General features: G+C 44.0%; 2 protein-coding genes and 1 long non-coding RNA gene across 6 annotated transcripts in view; 2 read left to right on the top strand and 1 right to left on the bottom strand.

Moving 5' to 3' along the window:
- Positions 1 to 16926, top strand: part of LOC113610690 (uncharacterized) — a 41320-nt gene extending 24394 nt beyond the window's left edge. The window contains exon 3 of the long non-coding RNA XR_003429172.1: positions 16815 to 16926. This is a non-coding gene — a long non-coding RNA (uncharacterized LOC113610690). The remainder of the gene's footprint in view (positions 1 to 16814) is intronic.
- PPIL6 (peptidylprolyl isomerase like 6) overlaps positions 1 to 17133 on the bottom strand; it is a 34136-nt gene extending 17003 nt beyond the window's left edge. For 2 of the 4 annotated variants that reach the window (XM_027088989.1, XM_027089001.1), the window contains exons 1-5: positions 17000 to 17115; positions 13867 to 13962; positions 10551 to 10739; positions 7193 to 7255; positions 6941 to 7088 (exon numbers count right to left, since the gene is read on the bottom strand). In XM_027088989.1, coding sequence (XP_026944790.1) covers positions 6941 to 7088; positions 7193 to 7255; positions 10551 to 10739; positions 13867 to 13962; positions 17000 to 17101 — 598 coding nt within the window. In that variant the 5' untranslated portion in view covers positions 17102 to 17115. Of the gene's footprint in view, positions 1 to 6940; positions 7089 to 7192; positions 7256 to 10550; positions 10740 to 13866; positions 13963 to 16999 lie in introns of all 4 variants that reach the window. The other 2 variants (XM_027088980.1, XM_027088996.1) reach the window with 2 other exon arrangements.
- SMPD2 (sphingomyelin phosphodiesterase 2) lies at positions 17098 to 20533 on the top strand. The gene is made up of 10 exons (XM_027088970.1): positions 17098 to 17746; positions 17928 to 18024; positions 18140 to 18216; positions 18574 to 18667; positions 18816 to 18905; positions 19151 to 19233; positions 19360 to 19492; positions 19588 to 19692; positions 19873 to 20026; positions 20128 to 20533. Exons 1-10 carry the CDS (start codon positions 17697 to 17699, stop codon positions 20514 to 20516), a joined length of 1272 nt encoding a protein of 423 aa, XP_026944771.1. The 5' UTR covers positions 17098 to 17696; the 3' UTR covers positions 20517 to 20533.
- Positions 20534 to 20644: the final 111 nt, after the last annotated feature.

Raw genomic sequence — 20644 nt, 5'->3', positions numbered from 1 at the left:
AACCACACTTAGCTCCTGTACTCCGAAATTCTACTCACAGCCCTGTGGGAATCTGACATCTGAAGGAAGAGAATACTTAAAAAGCTTGGCACTTTCAATATACCATGTCATTGAATCCTCACCACAACCTGTGATATTATAATTATGATTAAGAAACTTATTCAGAGATGACAAGTGCCTTATCCAGCATGGTACAACTTGTATGTATCAGTTTGGATTTGAATTTAGTAACCAGAATTTCTTTTGCAAACTGTCCTTAAACATCCCTGCCTTGTGATCTGAAACCATGACCTGAGACCTATACACTTACTATTTGGAAATTTTACTTCAAATAAATAGACAAGTAACATGGCCTACTTTTCCCAAACTTTGCTCTGGGGCTCACAGCGGTGAGGGGAGGTCTAGCCAAAAGCAAAACAAAGAAGAACACAGCCTCCGGAAGCCAAACACATCAGAGTCAACACTGAACTAAGTATCAGGAGACACTGATATGGGCCCTTTTTTTTAAAATTATTTTTTTTAATTAATTTTTTTTTTTTGGCTGCGTTGGGTCTTCGTTGCTGCTTCGGGCTTTCTCTAGCTGTGGTGAGCAGGGGCTACTCTTCGGGCTTCGGGCTTTTCTCTAGCTGTGGTGAGCAGGGGCTACTCTTCGCTGCGGTGCACGGGCTTCTCATTGCAGTGGCTTCTCTTGTTGCAGAGCACAGGCTCTAGGCACGTGGGCTTCAGTAGTTGTGGTGCGCGGGCTCAGTAGTTGTGTCTCGCGGGCTCTAGAGCACAGGCTCAGTAGTTGTGGGGGCAGGCTTAGTTGCTCCGCATCATGTGGCATCTTCCCGGACCAGGGCTCAAACCCATGTCCCCCGCATTGGCAGGCAGATTCTTAACCACTGCGCCACCAGGGAAGTCCCGATATGGGCCCTCTTGAGGATTGTTTTATACTAACAAAAAATGGAGAACAGTCTAAATGTTCACCAATGGGAAATTAATTAAATTGGCATAGCACTATGATGAAAAATTAGGCAGACCCTGAACATTTTATGTGTTTATGTATATTGACATATGAAGATGAATACTATATAAAGTGAAAAATAATAAGGTTAGAAAACAGTATTGGTGATATCTTAGAGAAACTGAGGAAAAAACAGTTGATTTACATACAAGATACTTGGATTAAATCTACATTTTCCTCCTTATCAGCCTCAGAATGTTCCAGATTATAGAAAAATAATGAAACATTATTAATTTAAGCCCCTGCATATTTCATCAAGTTCAAGCAAATCGCCTTCCACACTAAGCCAATTAATTTTAAATTGCTGCCTGATTGCTCCCTATGGGATATCTCCTAAAAAGCCTCCAAAATTGAATTTTGTGCTGCTAATCAGGCACCTAGTCTGTGTAAAGCCAAAGGACTGACCTGAATGGAAAGCAAAGATGCAGACCAAAATGCTTTAGATCTTACTGCAGTTGTAACAATGTAACATCGTTGGTGAGAAATAAGCTGTTTTTCTTTCATTCTGTTTTCAAATTCCCACCTTTAGTATGTTTCTTAAAAGCACTGTATTTTCTACATACACCTTTTTTTAGGTGAGCATTTAAAATTATCTTTTGGTTAAAAAAATGTTATCCTTTTTTCTTAATTTTTGAATTTTTTTTTAATACAGCAGGTTCTTATTAGTTATCTATTTTATACATATTAGTGCATATATATCAATCCCAATCTCCCAATTCATCCCACCACAACCCCCGCCTCCCTGCTTTCCCCTCCTTGGTGTCGATACATTTGTTCTCTACATCTGTGTCTCTATTTCTGCCTTGCAAACTGTTCATCTGTGCCATTTTTCTAGATTCTATGGCTTAATATACGATATTTCTTTTTCGCTTTCTGACGTCACTCTGTATGACAGTCTCTAGGTCCATCCATGTCTCTACAAATGACCAAATTTCGTTCCTTTTTATGGCTGAATAATATTCCATTGTATATATGCACCACATCTTTATCCATTCATCTGTCGATGGGCATTTAGGTTGCTTCCATGACCTGGCTATTGTAAATAGTGCGGCAGTGAACACTGGGGTGTGCATGTGTCTTTTTGAATTATGGTTTTTTCTGGGTATATGGCCAGTAGTGGATTGCTGGGTCATATGGTAATTCTATTTTTAGTTTTTTAAGGAACCTCCATACTGTTCTCCATAGTGGCTGTATCAATTTTACATTTCCCACCAACAGTGCAAGAGGGTTCCCTTTTCTCCACACCCTCTCCAGCATTTGTTGTTTGTAGATCTTCTGATGATTCCCATTCTAACCAGTGTGAGGTGATACCTCATTGCAGTTTTGATTTGCATTTCTCTAATAATTAGTGATGTTGAGCAGCTTTTCATGTGCCTCTTGGCCATTTGTATGTCCTCTTTGGAAAAATGTCTATTTAGGTATTCTGCCCATTTTTTGACTGGGTTGTTTGTTTTTTTAATATTGAGCTGCATGAGCTGTTTATATATTTTGGAGATTAATTCTTTGTCCGTTGATTCATTTGCAAATATTTTCTCCCATTCTGAGGGTTGTCTTTTCGTCTTGTTTATGGTTTCCTTTGCTGTGCAGAAGCTTTGAAGTTTCATTAGGTCCCACTTGTTTATTTTTGTTTTTATTTCCATTACTCTAGGAAGTGGATCAAAAAAGATCTTGCTGTGATTTATGTCAAAGAGTGTTCTTCCTATGTTTTCCTCTAAGAGTTTTGTAGTGTCCGGTCTTACATTTCAGTCTGTAATCCATTTGGAGTTTATTTTTGTGTATGGTGTTAGGGAGTGTTCTAATTTCATTCTTTTACATGTAGCTGTCCAGTTTTCCCAGCACCACTTATTGAAGAGACTGTCTTTTCTCCATTGTATATCCTTGCCTCTTTTGTCATAGATTAGTTGACCATAGGTGTGTGGGTTTATCTCTGGGCTTTCTATCCTGTTCCATTGATCTATATTTCTGTTTTTGTGCCAGTACCATATTGTCTTGATTACTGTAGCTTTGTAGTATAGTCTGAAGTCAGGGAGTCTGATCCCTCCAGCTCCGTTTTTTTTTTCCTCAAGATTGCTTTGGCTATTTGGGGTCTTTTGTGTTTCCATACAAATTTTAAGCTTTTTTGTTCTAGTTCTGTAAAAAATGCCATTGGTAATTTGACAGGGATTGCATTGAATATGTAGATTGCTTTGTGTAGTATAGTCATTTTCACAATATTGATTCTTCCAATCCTAGAGCATGGTATATCTCTCCATCTGTTTGTGTCATCTTTGATTTCTTTCATTACTGTCTTATAGTTTTCTGAGTACAGGTCTTTTACCTCCTTAGGTAGGTTTATTCCTCGGTATTTTATTCTTCTTGTTGCAATGGTGAATGGGATTGTTTCCTCAATTTCTCCTTCTGATCTTTCATTGTTAGTGTATAGGAATGCAAGAGATTTCTGTGCATTAATTTTGTATCCTGCAAATTTACCAAATTCACTGAATAGCTCTAGTAGTTTTCTGGTGGCATTTTTAGGATTCTCTATGTATAGTATAATGTCATCTGCAAACAGTGACAGTTTTACTTCTTCTTTTCCAATTTGTATTCCTTTTATTTCTTTTTCTTCTCTGATTGCCGTAGCTGGACTTCCAAAACTATGCTGAATAATAGTGGTGAGAGTGGACATCCTTGTCTTGTTCCTGATCTTAGAGGAAATGCTTTCAGTTTTTCACCATTGAGAATGATGTTTGCTGTGGGTTTGTCATATATGGCCTTTATTACGTTGAGGTAGGTTCCCTCTATGCCCACTTTCTGGAGAGTTTTTATCATAAATGTGTGCTGAATTTTGACAAAAGCTTTTTCTGCATCTATTGAGATGATCATATGGTTTTTATTCTTCAATTTGTTAATATGGTGTATTACATTGATTGATTTGCATATATTGAAGAATCCTTGCATCCCTGAGATAAATCCCACTTTATCATGGTGTATGATCCTTTTAATGTGTTGTTGGATTCTGTTTGCTAGTATTTTGCTGAGGAGTTTTGCATCTGTATTTATCAGTGATATTATTCTGTAATTTTCTTTTTTTGTAGTATCTTTGTCTGGTTTTGGTATCAGGGTGATGGTGGCCTTGTAGAATGAGTTTGGGAGTATTCCTTCCTCTGCAGTTTTTTGGAAAAGTTTGAGAAGGATGGGTTTTAGCTCTTCTCTAAATGTTTGATAGAATTCACCTGTGATGCCATCTGGTCCTGGACTTTTGTTTTTTGGAAGATTTTTAATCACAGGTTCAATTTAATTACTTGTGATTGGTCTGTTCGTGTTTTCTATTTCTTCCTGGTTCAGTCTTGGAAGGGTATACTTTTCTAAGAATTTGTCCATTTCTTCCAGGTTGTCCATTTTATTGGCATAGAGTTGCTTGTAGTAGTCTCTTAATGATGCTTTGTATTTCTGTGGTGTCCATTGTAACTTCTCCTTTTTCATTTCTAATTTTACTGATTTGAGTCCTCTCCCTCTTTTTCTTGATGAGTCTGGCTAAAGGTGTATCAATTTTGTTTATCTTCTCAACCAGCTTTTAGTTTTATTGATCTTTGCTATTGTTTTGTTTCTATTTCATTTATTTCTGCTCTGATCTTTATGATTTCTTTCCTTCTACTAACTTTGGCTTTTGTTTGTTGTTCTTTCTCAGGTTCCTTTAGGTTTAAGGTTAGATTGTTTATTTGAGATTTTTCTTGTTTCTTGAGGTAGGATTGCATCGCTATAAACTTCTGTCTTAGAACTGCTTTTGCTGCATCCCATAGGTTTTGGATCATCATGTTTTCATTGTCATTTGTCTCTAGGTATTTTTTGATTTCCTCTTTGATTTCTTCAATGATCTCTTGGTTATTTAGTAATGTATTGTTTAGCCTCCATGTGTTTGTGTTTTTTACATTTTTTTCCCTGAAACTGATTTCTAATCGTATAGTGTTGTGGTTGGAAAAGATGCTTGATACGATTTCAATTTTCTCAAATTTACTGAGGCTTGATTTGTGACCCAAGATGTGATCTATCCTAGAGAATGTTCCGTGTGCACTTGAGAAGAAAGCGTAATGTGCTGTTTTCGGATGGAATGTCCTATAAATATCAATTAAATCTATCTGGTGTATTTTGTCATTTAAAGCTTGTGTTTCCTTATTAATTTTCTGTCTGGATGATCTGTCCATTGCTGTAAGTGAGGTATTAAAGTCCCCCACTATTATTGTTTTACTGTTGATTTCCTCTTTTAAAGCTGTTAGCATTTGCCTTATATATTGAGGTGTTCCTATGTTGGGTGCATATACATTTATAATTGTTGTATCTTCTTGGATTGATCCCTTGATCATTATGTAGTGTCCTTCTTTGTCTCTTGTAACATTCTTTATTTTAAAGTGTATTTTATCTGATACGAGTATTTCTACTCCAGCTTTCTTTTGATTTCCATTTGCATGGAATATCTTTTTCCATCCCCTCACTTTCAATATGTATATGTCCCTAGGTCTGAAGTGGGTCTCTTGTAGACAGCATATATACAGGTCTTGTTTTTGTATCCATTCAGCAAGCCTGTGTCTTTTGGTTGGAGCATTTAATCCATTCACATTTAAGGTAATTATCAATATGTATGTTCCTGTTACTGTTTTCTTAATTGTTTTGGGTTTGTTTTTGTAGGTCCTTTTCTTCTCTTGTGTTTCCTACTTAGGGAAGTTCCTTTAGCATTTGTTGTAGAGCTGGTTTGGTGGTGCTGAATTCTCTTAACTTTTGCTTGTCTGTAAAGCTTTTGATTTCTCCATCAAATCTGAATGAGATCTTTGCCAGTGTAGAGTAATCTTGTTGTAGGTTCTTCCCTTTCATCATTTTAAATATATCATGCCACTCCCTTCTGGTTCGTAGAGTTTCTGCTGAGAAATCAGCTGTTAACCTTATGGGAGTTCCCTTGTATGTTGTCGTTTTTCCCTTGTTGCTTTTAATAATTTTTCTTTGTCTTTAATTTTTGTCAATTTGATTACTATGTGTCTTGGCATGTTTCTCCTTGAGTTTATTCTACCTGGGACTCTCTGTACTTCCTGGACTTGGGTGGCTATTTTCTTTCCCATGTTACTGAAGTTTTCGACTATAATCTCTTCACATATTTTCTCAGGTCCTTTCTCTCTCTCTTCTCCTTCTGGGACCCCCTATAATGTGAATGTTGTTGCATTTAATGTTGTCCCAGAGGTCTCTTGGTCTTCATTTCTTTTCATTCTTTTTTCTTTATTCTGTTTCACGGCAGTGAATTCCAGCATTCTGTCTTCCAGGTCACTTACCCGTTCTTCTGCCTCAGTTATTCTTCTACTGATTCCTTCTAGTGTATTTTTTATTTCAGTTACTGTATTGTTCATCTCTGTTTGTTTGTTCTTTAATTCTTCTAGGTCAGGTCTTTGTTAAACATTTCTTTCACCTTCTCGATCTTTGCCTCCATTCTTTTTCTGAGGTCCTGGATCATCTTAACTATCATTATTCTGAATTCTTTTTCTGGAAGGTTGCCTATCTCCACTTCATTTAGTTGTTTTTCTGGGGTTTTATCTTGTTCCTTCATCTGGTACATAGTCCTCTGCCTTTTCATCTTGTCTATCTTTCTGTGAATGTGGTTTTCGTTCCACAGGCTGCAGGATTGTAGTTCTTCTTGCTTCTGCTCTATCCTACTTGCTTGTATTACTTTTTAACCTGGAATATTCCTGGTGACACACTTTAGATTTGTTTATTTTAAAAATCAGGGAATTTTTTTAAAAAGTATGAATATCTTAATTCATCATTTGGCCATATAAAACATCCTTTAAATATATATGTAACATCTAATATTAAATATATCTAATTCTGTATGAATTTCACAAAGGCAGATAAACAAAAGTTTGGACATTTTGATTTAATGTTGCAACTAAGTTGTATTTAAGCTTTTAAACTCACCTCCTCCTTGTATCCAACCATTCCGTACCACTCGATGAAAAATGGAACCTGTGTAATGTAGCCTGATGCCACTTTGGGAAAACCCTGCTTTTCCTGTGCACAGGATCTGAAAATTTTTACATGTTTTGGGACATGCATCACAATACAGCTAAAAATAAAGAGAAAAGGTTTCATAGATTAAAAACTTAACATTTTGACAGAGATTGTCACTCCCCCCAACTTATTAAAAAACAACAACCAAAAACCTCTTACCTCAAAAATCAATCTTCCGATTGGATAAAAATCAATAGAAATGTCCAAGAACACAAAATCATGCTATTAAAATTAGAGAGAAGAAGGTAATGCAGGTCAGTGTTTTAGCAGAAAGTTTTAGAAATGACCAAAAATATAATAGAATAATGTTTTCAGTGATAAGATGATTGACAGCATTAACAGTAGATAATGTAACAGCAAAATTAAAAGAATGACTTAAGGATGTTTGTTTCATTATACCAAAATTTTACTACCTAAATAACATGCTTTTTAAAACCCTTAAGTGGTAAAGCTCTGAATCACATTAACCTATCACACAAGACTGACAGCACATGGCCTATATATCCACTGCATCACAAACTGGGTGTGGAAAGGAACACTGGTCATTCCCTCTGGAAAAAGCAGCAGACTGGGAATTCTTTTCTTTCCTGAGTAATTCTGGGAAAAGATCCAACATGAGCCCATGGATTTGGTTACTGTGTGTTCTGGATTTTCAGAGACTGCACAGATTAGCTGAGCAGAGCCAGGCCATAGTCTTTCTGAGCAGGAAAATAAGGCCACTATATGAATAGGAGGTACCATACCAGGGGTAGGAAAGAGAGGATGATGTGCTTTTGAGTTATTTCATTCATGACCTCATACTCCCAGATACCCCCAGCTCTTGTTTTCAATTGACATACTTTCTGGTAGAGACAACTAACATTTGTGAGCCCTTGTCTAGCCCTACAAAGAGGCATCAAAGTGAAAACACTGTTGTCCATCACAGTAGCATTCATTTAGGGAGCAGAACACATCTAATGGAATACATTTCAACTCTTAGGCACCATTCTCATATATAAAAATGCTGCCTGATTTAACAAGTACATAATTTGCCCTGCCCTATTTCTTAAGAGTCTAGGAGGCATAAATGAAATCACTTTTAGTTGTATCACTATCATTATTTTATGTCGCTCTAAGCTTTTTTATAAATTAAAAGACTGAAATAGTATTGTAATATCTGGCATCCAGGAATGAAGTATTACATCCATACTTATTATAATTAATTGTTTGTGCCTCTAAGCTTCTGTACTACAAGTTCTTAATTATAAAAGAATATTATAACTTTAGAATAAGAGGCATAGTATAGTAAACTTCATAGGCTTAGGAGGAAAAAGGACATATTGCAAGTCATAATTGATTTCTGAAGTGAGTGAGTGCATTCAGACATCATTAAACTTCCCTGGGCATCAATATATTATCTTTATGTGGTTGTTAAGAGTAGATAATTCTAAAAATTCTAATGAAAAGAGAGTGACTGTGACACAAGATAATGTCACCTAGCAGCCAAACCTAATTGTCTGCTATATCGTTCCAAACCAGAAGTAAACAAGTCCCTGGGTTTTACTCAGCACAAAAAATCTAGCCTCTGTGCAAAAAATCCAAGGATTTTCTCCGGAATCTGGGTCCTCTCTCCTTACTGCCACTAATTAATTCAGGCTGTCATTATTTCTAGCTCACACTATTATAGCAGATTTCCAAATGGCCGCCCTGCCACCAAGCTTTCCCCACTGTACCCTGTTTGGTCACAGCCCTAAAATTTTTTCCGAAACACCAAAGAAGATGTTGTCATACTCTTGATGAAAAGTTCTGTTGGCTTACTTCCTTCTGGATGAAATCTAACTAACTGGTTAAGAGTGGACAGTAAGTTCAACCTTTCTCTAGTGGATCTGGTTTCGGGGTTTGTTTGTTGTTTGTTTTTTTTAAACATCTAAGCACCTTTCCTATTTGAGAAACTCCTCACAAGGTTGCACCAGCCTCCGGAGAACCTCCTCTCTTTCCCCGCTACGTGTGAGCCAGGGTGTGGGGATATAACCTGGGCTCAACTAGTCAGGTGCTCCTGCCCGGGGCCTTAGATGTCTAGGAAGTGACAAAGACCCAAGGAGAGCTGAGAAGTTATGCTCGGTGAAGGCAGCATTAGGGCCATTGGGCACCCATGGCAGCATCCTGGCTGCACATTCCTGGGGCATGACTCTGGCCATGTTTTCCTGCTGCCAGGTCTCCCTTGGTTCCTGCCTGCTTTCCAAAGCTGGTTCTCCAGCTTTCCTGTCAATTGTGAGGTTACCAACATCCTTTTTTTTTTTTTTTTTGCAGTATGTGGGCCTCTCACTGTTGTGGCCTCTCCCGTTGCGGAGCACAGGCTCTGGACATGCAGGCTCAGCGGCCATGGCTCACGGGCCCAGCCGCTCCGCGGCATGTGGGATCTTCCCAGACTGGGGCACGAACCTGTGTTCCCTGCATCGGCAGGCGGACTCTCAACCACTGAGCCACCAGGGAAGCCCCCCCAACATCCTTTTAATACATACTTTTTCTCCTCAAGTTAGTGAGAACAGCTTGGTACTGTTGGCACCAAGAATCCTGACTGATTCTCATTTTCCCAGTGTCGTTTCCCACTAATTCTGGCCTCCCTGCTGTCCCCTGCCATTCCCAGAGTACACCATGTACTTCTAGACTCCTGACCCTTTGGGAATGAACTGCTATGAATGTTAACTTCCTCCCCACACCCTAGAGTTTCAAGCATTTTCCAAGTGCATTGTTTATTCAACAAAATATTCACTGAGCACCTCCAGTGTTTCAGATTCTGTTCAAGTCAGTGGTTGAACAAGGGTGAACGAGACAAGGTCTTTGCCTTTGCACAACTCAGATCCTAGCACTGGGTCTTTATGTAGGCACAGGCCACCATGGGCGTGAAATAATTTTCAGCATGTGGTAGCTGTTGGCTACAAGGTTTCTGAGCAAAATTACATACTTTTACCTCTATTGCCATTCCACCCTGATGGCTGTCTCTTGCTCTCTGGACCTCACGCTTCCTAGCTGTCCTCTGCCATTGGAAACCTCCCCAGTGCCATAGCTTGTCTAGTCCTGCTCTTGACAACTATGTGTCATGCTTTAAAACATCACCTTCTCAAACTTGCCATTCTCTAGTGCAGTAGCTGTCACTTAGGTGTTAGAAAGTATTAATTAAAATATTTCATGCTAAAGGTGAATGAAGGATAGGCTTGACCTTCTCTGAGGGGGAAGGTCTTAATATTTTTAAATAGATGATAATTAATGCATATACGCTTCTAGCGGGGAGTAGATGTTTGAACGGGATGACCTTCTCCGGGTGCCCTCTGCCTGCTGCAAGACAGGCTTGCTTTACACACCACCAAGCCAAGCCCTGCCATGAATCCTCTGCAACTGGATCATAAGGTCATTGAGAACTTAACCTAGTCTCTTACTCTTTTATATTCCCTTTGCTAGGTTATCAGTAATTAATGGTCAATCAATGTAAATGCTCAAAGATTCCACTATTCTCCTTTAAAAAATTAGTGCAACTTGCCTTCGTGTCTCTTAAGAATTTGGCAGAATAATCCATAGTAAGTGCTTCGTAAAGTGCAGGAGGCTTAAAGTCAACTATATCCCACACTTTGTGGGCCCATTTCTGAAGATCAAGTGCATCACCCAGGAGCTGATCGTTAATAAAACACATCACATAGGAAGAATATTCCCAGATTTCTTTCTTAAGTTCCTGTAAAGGAAAAGGACCAAAAAAATGTAGTGGGGGTTGGGGGTAGGGATGGGGGGAACTTAGCTAAACCCACAAGCCAGAGCTTGAATCAACCCTAGGACTGAATCTTTAAAATGTTTTTTTTGCCGTCTTTCAGAATTTTGCTCTCAAAGGGAATTTAAGAACATTTTCAAGACTCTGATGGTGTTGAAATCAAAGAATGACCTAACAGTGATCTTTAAAATGGTACGATCTTAGAAAACAGATGGTAATCTGGTAATAAAAGTCTGTGTGCATAGCATACTTGTTATATTAATTTGAAAACAAAATGCAATCTTTTAGCTTCATTTCTGAAGCACATTTTACTGTAGGCATAGTTGGTTAGGGGTCCTAAATAAGACATGGTTTTCAATGGGAAGGATGGAAAGAACGCTTTTTTGATGGAGGGAAATCAGACCAGGTGAGGAAATGCCTCCTGAGGGCCAGCAGCAGTTTGCGGGGCACACCAGGGGCCGTGAGGAAGAGAACTCACCTTCCATAACAATTTTTTTTTTTTCAACTCAAGTAATTTATTTATTTATTTTTTGGTTACGCAGCATGTGGGATCTTAGTTCCCCGACCAGGCATCAAACCTGTGCCCCCTGCAGTGGAAGTGCAGAGTCTTAACCACTGGACCACCAGGGAAGTCCCTCCTTAACACTTTTAAGCCCTAAGCCCCTAAGAATGAAGTGCATTGGTGTTTTTATCCATGCAGCACTGCCAGCCAACCTCCTAACCCTCAGTGTGTGGCCACTGAATAATGTGGCCTCTGAGTAGATCTGGTTTGTTATTACCCGGTGCCAGTCCTGGCAAAGCCACGCACCATCTGGGACAGCTGTTCTCCAATTTTAGTGGGCAGTCAGAATTAGTTTCCTGAGCCCCACCCCAAGTTTCTGATTCTGGGGTGGGGCCTGAGAATCTGCATTTCTAACAACATCCCATGGGACGCTGCTGCTGCGGCTGGTCTGGAGACCGCACTTGGAGAAACGCCGGTTTGGGGAACGGTTTGCCTTCAGCTGCCAGCGTGCTCCATTCCCCGCTCTTCTCTCAGGAGGAGCTCGCTTCAGATTCCTCACTTCCTAAACTTGTTCATGCTGAACTGTCAATCGCTGAGCCTATGGGTCAGTACTCCCTGGAATGTTGAAACTCATCAGGGTTCTCACATTTTACAGGACACAAAACTTTAAAAAGGGGAGGGAAAGTTTAATTGTGGATATTTTAGCTAGCCTGGTAGGAGAAATGCAGTAGCAGGTACACTTTATTCGGAGGCTGAAAATTACGTGCCTTGTCTGGGTGTCTTCTATACATGAGGAGCCCTCATCGCCTGCCTTAAGATAGCAGGCTGGACCCGATGTTTTCCAGGGCTTTCCAGCACTAAGATGTATGATGTTGCCTTTTTTTGGAGGGGGAAAAAGGGCCTTCCCAAAGGCTCTGAAGCCATCCCTCATGGTTGGCATTACATTATACTGAGGCACTGAGGCCAGTGCAAACTAACCTCAAATGTGCTAAGAAGCACTATGTATAACATAAGACAATGCTTATGTGAAAGGAGAACAAAAAGCTGGCCTGAAGAGGAAGAAGAGGTTAAGGTGGCAAGTATCCAGGAGATGAAGGAGGGGGAAGGAAGAAAAGAAAGACAGGAGTTAAGGATATGTGGGAAGAAGCAGCATTGATGACCTAGGAAGCCTCATTCAGGCCCCATGAGAAAAGCAGAAGGAAGAGAACACAAAACAGCTCAAGGTTAGCAACTCAGGCTGACAAGGGTCAGAAACTGCAGAATGGAATCCACACCAGTGTTTCAGAGTATGGTGGGAATATGGAAGAGGAGTGGGTGCAAACCACGAAGCATGAAATCATGGCTCTCCTGTAGGTGGAGAGCACGATACGATAGGCAGTTTAGGAAGTTTGATGATAAAAATGAAGAAAAACATATTGTTTTACGTTAGGGTGCCCAACTGTCTGAATTTGCCAAGGACCGTCCCAGCTTTAGCATTGAAATTCGTGCATTCCAGCAAACCCCTCAGATCCAGGCAAACCAGGACCACTGGTCACCCTAGTTGTTGTAATGATTAGAGTTAATATTTATAGAAGTCATTAGAATAGTGCCTGGCATATAATAAGCACCATAGGTAAGTGTTTGTTATGGTTCTGTTTGAATTATATAATGAAAATGTACTGTGGCTGTGAAAATGGTATGAGACTTAACATACGGTATTCCTGACTCAGTCTTGCACCGTTCATGTGACTGAGCAGAGAGTGAAGTAAAGCAGCACTATCTGCATGGTAAATCACAGGACATCTTTGTGCAATCTAGCACAGGACAATCAAAACTGCTCTGGTCAGGGGAAATGGGATCTCCTCAGCCACTGAGAGATGCGGTTGGGCAGGGAAGCCAGGACTGGGACTCTCCACAGGACTAGGCCAAGGGTGACAAGCAGGAGGCGTACCCATTCTAGTCTGCCCCCCAACGTGAGCTGTATCTGAGCCAGGATGCCACATGTTCCAGGCAGCACTACCAGTTAATCAGGGATGGCACCCAAGAGGAAACCAATCTGCCATCCCTGGATAAGCTCTGCCAGCCTTAGGGTCTGGAGTTCTCCAAGGGTACTGTTAGGGGGGAGAATGCAGAGAAGGAAGCGTCCATTAGGACACGGCTACCCTGTGGGAAGTTGGCGCCTACCATCAGAGCTCCCCTAGGCAACCCTACATGCTCCCCTGCTATATCTGTGCTGGACACCACTGAAACCTTCCAGAGTTAGGGCCAAAAAGAGTGCCAGGCCACAGTAACCTGAGTGCCCGGGTGTCACAGGAAGTATGAGTAAGTGATATGCCAGGAAAGAGGGGTAGCCATCGGCAGGAGTAAATAGCAGCACTGAGAGTTTAAAACTTACCTTTATCACATGCTTTCCAAAAGAAAATTCTGTAAATGTTTGACTCTTTCTTAAAATCAGCTGGGTAAAATGACTGAAATAATTTAGGAAAAGTACGTAATTTAGAGAAATAAAATCTAGTTGTATCAAAATTACTGCTTCAGTTTTTCCAAACCAATGCATATGTAAATAAATCAGGCAAAACTTGGCTCATTTCCCACACCCCAAATATCCTTTACCCTTTTTTTCTCCTGTAGATATTGATCCCATGCAAATTCTTGAACAGGAACTATTATAGGGTCTTCAAATTTGGATGGATAATTACTCTTCAGACTCTAGGTTTCAAAATAGAATAATTATTTTAGAGTAAGTTCTCTTTTAAAGTAGAAATCATTGCCCCCAGTTTTTATGGGGTCTTCAGGAAGTTTTATGCAACATACACCCAAGCCACAGTCTGGCTTAGATACCCCTCGCCAGCTTCCAGAGGCCCCTATGCTTACCTCCAGTAAGTCCCTCCCCAGTCCATACTAATTGGTCTCTCATCTGAAGAGAATAAGCTCCTTGAGGGCAAAGACTATGTCTTAGTTTCCCACTGGCCTCAGTATTTGGTACATAGTGGACCATCCACACATAGCAACTGCATAAACAAATGTACAAGTGAGTTTATGCCAATAGTTCTGTGACCTGCCATGTTCTTTTAGGACCAGTTTTTCCCTAAATTAAACTCTTACTAAACCTCAGTGGATCTATGGATACTTTTTTTTTTTTTTTTTTTTCTTGAGGTTGGGGGGCCTCATACTGCTGTGGCCTCTCCCGTTGCGGAGCACAGGCTCCAGACGCGCAGGCTCAGCGGCCATGGCTCACGGGCCCAGCCGCTCCGCGGCTTGTGGGATCTTCCCGGACCGGGGCACGAACCCGTGTCCCCTGCATCGGCAGGCGGACTCTCAACCACTGCGCCACCAGGGAAGCCCCTCTATGGATACTTTTAACTAAAATAAATGTTATTGCTTTAATTCACTGACATATGGAGAATGACCAAAAGGATATTGTTGTGGTTATACCCCTTGGGAAAAAGAGAAGTAAATATTAAATGTGTTTTGGTCTAGACATTAAGCATGTATTGACTTAATGTATTTTGTTTTGTCTATATGAATCAGAGAAAATTCTTACTGGTTAACAACATCTGTCAAAAAAAAAAGTTTTGGTTCCTGTTATGTTACACTTTGCCTCCTCCTAAAGCAAGGGAAGACAGTTGAGGCAGTAACAGTTAGGCATCACCTTTCTGAGCAAGTCTGAGAAGTAAATGGACCAACAAGGGAAAAGTGTCATCTGGCCACTTCTGTTGTGGTCTAAGGGGACACTGACTTGGCGTGCTTCACCCAGGGTGGACAGTCCAAGGGGGAGAAAGCCAGGATGTGAGTGTACCCTGCTTTGGGACCAGGGGTAGCAGAAGAGGGCAACAGCAATCTGGCCATTTCCTTCTTAGTCTGCTGTACCCAACCAACAGCTGATGTGTCCTTTTTCTCAATTCCAGCGTCTGTGCTCTGTCTGAGGCAGTCGTACAGGATGACTGCTGTTTCTGAGGGACCATCTGGAATAACTAATAAGCCCAATAGTTTTCAAATTAAGCATACTTAATCATGCTTTCTTCATAATTTGTTCCAGAAGGGACTACATTATGTAATACTCCTTATAAATCTAAATCTTTCAGTTAATTAGGCATCAGGGATTGCTCACAAGTGATCATGTTGGAAATATATTCAAGGATCCTTTATTAACAGAACTAACTGAATTTACATTCATATATTTTCATATTCAAATAGAGCTATGGTAGGCAAAACTTAAGAAAGTGAAAATTAACATTATTAATATAATAAAGACATTGTTTGCTTGACTTAGTGTCCTCTGCAACAGGGGTTGGCAAACTGTGGCCAGCAGGCCAAAGCTGGACCACTGCCTGTTTTGGTAAGACTTGAGAACTAAGAATAATTTTTAGATTTTTAAACAGTTGAAAAAGAATCACAAGAAGAATCATTTCATGTCCTGTGAAATTATATGCAAGTCCAATTTCAGTGTCCATAATAGAAGTTTTATTGGAAAACCACCATTCATTTACATACTGTCTGTGGCTGCTTTTGCACAAGGACACAGTTGAGTAGTCATGACTGAGAACCTATGGTTCCAAAGGCCTAATAATTTTATATGTGGACTTTACAGGAAAAAAAATATGCCAACGTCTTCTCTACAGTGTGGAGAAAACATATGCCTTCAGAAAAGGAGCTAAGAAAAACAAGAGGAAAAAAATCCCTCACACTTATTAAATACAATTTGAACCATATAACTTTGCTGATCCTATCAGCCCAGCTAACACAGTCCATAATTTCTACTTCTTTTAATGATCCATGTATCATTTTCACAGACTTCTTATCACTTGTTCTCTTCATCTTAATGTAAACTTTACCTATTTCACAAATTAGTCACTATTTCCTGACTTGATTTAAATTCACACTGTAACTCTGTGGACTTGGAGCAGGTAAGAAGTTAGGAATTTCTTAAGATTAATTCTATTTGGGAACATTTTGTTTCAAGTATCCAGCTGGGTACTTTGGGAGGTACAGACATGAATAAGGCATTGTCCTGGAGCCTATTGGGGTTTTGAAGGAGAGAAGCTTGGCCAAACCCCAAAGAAGTGCTGAATTTTACATTTCAACATTTTATACACTTCTACATTTCTCCTGCATTCGGGTTGTAGGAATGCTGCGGCATTACTGACCTGGCCTAATTCTTCCAGTTACTTAAAGTGTTTTTCATTTTACATTGTTCTGCATGTTTACAAAGAAATGTCTGTAGTCTCTAAAGCACTTGTGGGTCATTTGTTAAGAAATCCCATAAGCACCTAATTCAACTGGAATGCAGTGACTGCTATAGAAACTTTAAAGAAAAACAACAAAAACCCTCCCCGAATGAATAGTTTTCAAAAATCACTTGGGAAAGGAGTTTGTAAAAAAATCAGCTAGTTATATGGTAACATTTTTTTCACAAAGTTTTAAAATCTATAATTTCAGTTAAAAATTAACGTAGGAAGGCCCGCGTGCCGCAAAAAAAAAAAAAAATTAACGTGGGATAAAATGTGTGTTATTCCCAAAAAGGTTCTGAACGATTCCTTCGCTCGGATCTCTCTTTAAAGGTAGCCCTTCTCGAAGTGTAACTCCCGCCTGGACCGGCCCTCGCCCTCTGCACGCAGATATCCATCCAGAGACAGCCCACCCCGGCCGGGACATCCCCTCCCTGAACCTCGACCCCCGCCACCAGGAGGCGCACGACTCGGAAGCGGGACGGGCCTTCCCGCCCTTGTGGTTTCTTCGCGGTTACCTCAGCGGCGCTCTTCGCAATTTGAAAGCTGGAGCTTTTGAAGAGCCCCACCACCTTCACCTGCAGCGGCTGCTCGGGCGGCGTCTGCGAGCTGCTCGCCATGGCTGCGCGCAAGGACTCCTCGGCTCACAAACATAGCGCGTCGCCAGGGCAACCGCGCGGCCCCGCCCCCGCCGCTCGCCGGAAGGAGGGGGCCGGGGGCGGGGCGGTCGGCGAAGGTCCGGCCTTTCCTCAACTTTGTGCCTGTTGCTGTTGAGGCGTTCGAGAGGCTGGAGAGGGCGCGCGGGCGGCCGCCACCAGCGACGAGCTTCGGAGAAAAGGAACAGGGACCCCACGCCTAGCGTGCGTCAGCGTGGTTCGCCGCCGCCGCCCCCCTCATCCACGGACCTCCCCTGGGACCCCAAGCCCAGGGTCCTCCAGCGCGGTAGTCGCCTCCAGTCAGCGCCTGATTTCACCGCAGATCGCCTTTCCGGGTTGCCGCGCAGCCAGGTTGGGGCCAGCCGGCCGGTTGCCCGGGTAACGCGGGAGTCAGTCCCCGGGCGCGGGCACTTCGGGGCCGCGGCCTTCCCGGGAGAGCGGGAGTAGGGCGAGCACCTGTGCGCGGTTCCCCGCGGGGAAGGCCGCCCGCCCGCCGCTGTCCCGAACGCGACCGTCGCTGCGGAGGCCGAGCCGTCCCGCGCCGCCGAGCGTCCTTGCCATGAAGCCCAACTTCTCCCTGCGACTGAAGGTCTTTAACCTCAACTGCTGGTGAGTGCGCCCGCCGACCCGGGTCTGGGGCCGCCGTCCCCCTCGCCAGAGGCAGGAGGCCTTTCGCACAGCCAGCCCACGGCGCTCCCCTGCCCTACACCCTCGGGGTGCGGGGCAACCCCTACCTCCGGGGCCCGCGCCTGGCCCCAGCCGTCACCTCCCCTGCGCTTTTCGTTCTCAGGGGCATTCCCTACCTGAGCAAGCACCGGGCCGACCGCGTTAAGCGCCTGGGAGACTTTCTGAACAGGGAGAGCTTCGACCTAGCTCTCCTGGAGGAGGTGGGGCCGCGCGGAGCTGGTGTGGAAGCCCGGCGGGAGTGGGGGCGGCTGGGGCGCGGGCGGGGGCTCCCGCCCTGGGGGAAGGACCGGCAGGTATCGTCACCCCTCCCCTCAGGTGTGGAGCGAGCAGGACTTCCAGTACCTGAGGCAGAAGCTGCTCCCCGCCTACCCAGCAGCACACTACTTCAGGAGGTGAGAAGCCCACTGGCCCCGAAGCCTGATCTCAGAGCTGGAGGCCCTGGGCCCTGCCAGCCAGCCCTTCCCCGTGCTTCCTGCGCCCGCCTCCCTCTGCCCCAGCGCCCTCTCTTCTGAGTGTGGGAGCAGGAGAAGGTGGAATGAGGAAGACCTAGCTCTTCAGCTCATCAGATTTATCATCAGGCCATCCTGTTCGCCCACGTAAATGCCGTCTCTTTGAGCTTTGATCTGGGGTGGTAACAGCAGCAGAGGGAGAAACAGTAGCTGATAAGAGCTGGGAGACGAGGGAGGGGGAGGGGGCTGGGTATTTCTCTCCTTGCTTTTGTGGCTCTTGACTAGGACTTGGCTTTTCAGTGGCATCATTGGCAGTGGTCTCTGTGTCTTCTCCAAACACCCAATCCAGGAATTCACCCAGCACGTCTTCACCCTCAATGGCTACCCCTACATGGTGAGCCTGACCTCTGACCTCTTCCACGTCCCTTCCCCACCCCGCCGCCCTGTGACACATGGTAAAGGAGGTGGCCTTCCTAGGGCTGCAGGGGATGGGCAGAAAGAGGGTAGCAGTGCCCTGAGTTCCCGCCCCCTCCTGCCTACAGATCCACCACGGTGACTGGTTCTGTGGGAAGGCCGTGGGGCTGCTGGTGCTCCGTCTGGGTGGATTGGTGCTCAACGCCTACGTGACCCATGTGAGTGAGGGCGGCAGTGCTTAAGGCTGGGACAGGCGTCCTGGTCCTGGGAGGGAGAAGATGGGACTCCTCCTTTAGCCAGGCTGCCTTGGGGTGAGGCGTGGCAGCAGGATCTCCCAAGGCCAGTAGGCAAGGTTCACACATATTTTACCAAGCAGCGTGCCAAGTGACAGATGCAAGCTTGATTTACTCCTGCCCTTGGGACCCTCAGTCTCATCTGCAATTATCTCCTCTATCTTGTTCAGCTCCATGCCGAGTACAATAGACAGAAGGACATCTACCTAGCACATCGTGTGGCCCAAGCTTGGGAACTGGCCCAGTTCATCCAGTGTGTGAGCCTGGGCTTGACAGGGGAAGTGGGATGGGGTCCAGGAACTGAGGGTGGCTAAGGCCCCACTTTTAGGGCAGAGCTGGTGAGGGAAGAGTTCCTGCCTTACCATCTTGGTTCCCCCAGCCACACGTCCAAGAAAGCTGATGTGGTTCTATTGTGTGGGGACCTCAACTTGCACCCAAAGGACCTGGGCTTCCGCCTGCTGAAGGAGTGGACGGGACTGCAGGATGCCTATCTGGAGACTCGGGACTTCAAGGTGAGGACCTGCCTGATTATTTCCCCACCTACATCCTCAGCCTCTCTCCCTCCTCCTTCCCCCTGCATCCTCATTCAAGCCCACTCTTCACCTAGGGCCCTGAAGAAGGCTGTACGATGGTACCGCAGAACTGCTACGTCAACCGGCAGGAGCTAGAGCAGTTCCCCTTGGGTATCCGTATTGACTACGTGCTTTATAAGGTCAGACGTCTCCCTGCAATGTGCCTTCAGTCTCTGTCTCTCTTCATGGCATATCAGCCTATGCTGATTCTTTGTCCAACTAGTCTAGTCTTTATCAGTGGCGGCTGGAGAATGGGATAGCCAGGAACTGGTTCTCTGGGAAAGGCGCTCTCAGAAATTTCTCTCTGGCTCTTTTTCTAGGCGGTGTCTGGGCTATACATCTTCTGTAAGACTCTCAGAACTACTACAGGCCACGAGCCTCACGGCGGCAGCCCCCTCTCCGATCATGAGGCGCTGATGGCTACTCTGTGTGTGAGACACAGCCCCCCCCAGCACAACCCCAGCCCTACCCATGGTGAGTCAGCCCCATCCTTTTCCTTGGCCCTTCCCCATGGGGCAGCCCCATCCCTCCCTCAGACCCTCACTCTCCCTCCCCACTGTCCCGCTTTGTTCTAGGACCAGCAGAGAGGTCTCCGCTGATCAGTGTGCTACGGGAGGCCTGGACAGAACTGGACCAGGGCATGGCTCAAGGTCGCTGGTGGGCCACCATCGCTGGCTACGTGATTGGTCTAGGGCTTCTTCTCCTGGCGTTGCTGTGTGCCCTGGCAGCTGGAGGAGAGATCAGGGAAGTTGCTGTACTGCTCTGGACCCCCAGTGTAGGACTGGTGCTGGGGGCGGGTGCATTCTATCTCTTCCACGTGCAGGAGGCCAAGGGCTTGTGTCGGGCCCGAGCTGAGCTCCAGCATGTGCTGGGAAGGGCAAGGGAGGCCCAGGACCTGGGCTCAGAGTCCCAGCCAGCCGGGCTCCTGGGGCAGCAGGAAGTAGACAGAGCAGAGGAACAATAAAGCTTGACACTTTGGTGGCACTGCCTTTTTCCTTGTAGAGGCAGTGATTGGGGCCAAGGGTCGGTGTGATTGTCACAGTGTAGACCTTCAGGCTCCTACACAGCTGCCCTCCCTGCACACTCCCCCAC

The sequence above is a fragment of the Aethalodelphis obliquidens genome, unplaced genomic scaffold, assembly GCF_003676395.1.
Source record: "Aethalodelphis obliquidens isolate GAN/ISIS:26980383/991018 unplaced genomic scaffold, ASM367639v1 scaffold3, whole genome shotgun sequence".
Taxonomy (NCBI): domain Eukaryota; kingdom Metazoa; phylum Chordata; class Mammalia; order Artiodactyla; family Delphinidae; genus Aethalodelphis; species Aethalodelphis obliquidens.
Note: the sequence above shows the minus strand (reverse complement) of the source record. Positions and strands in the feature narration are given on the sequence as shown.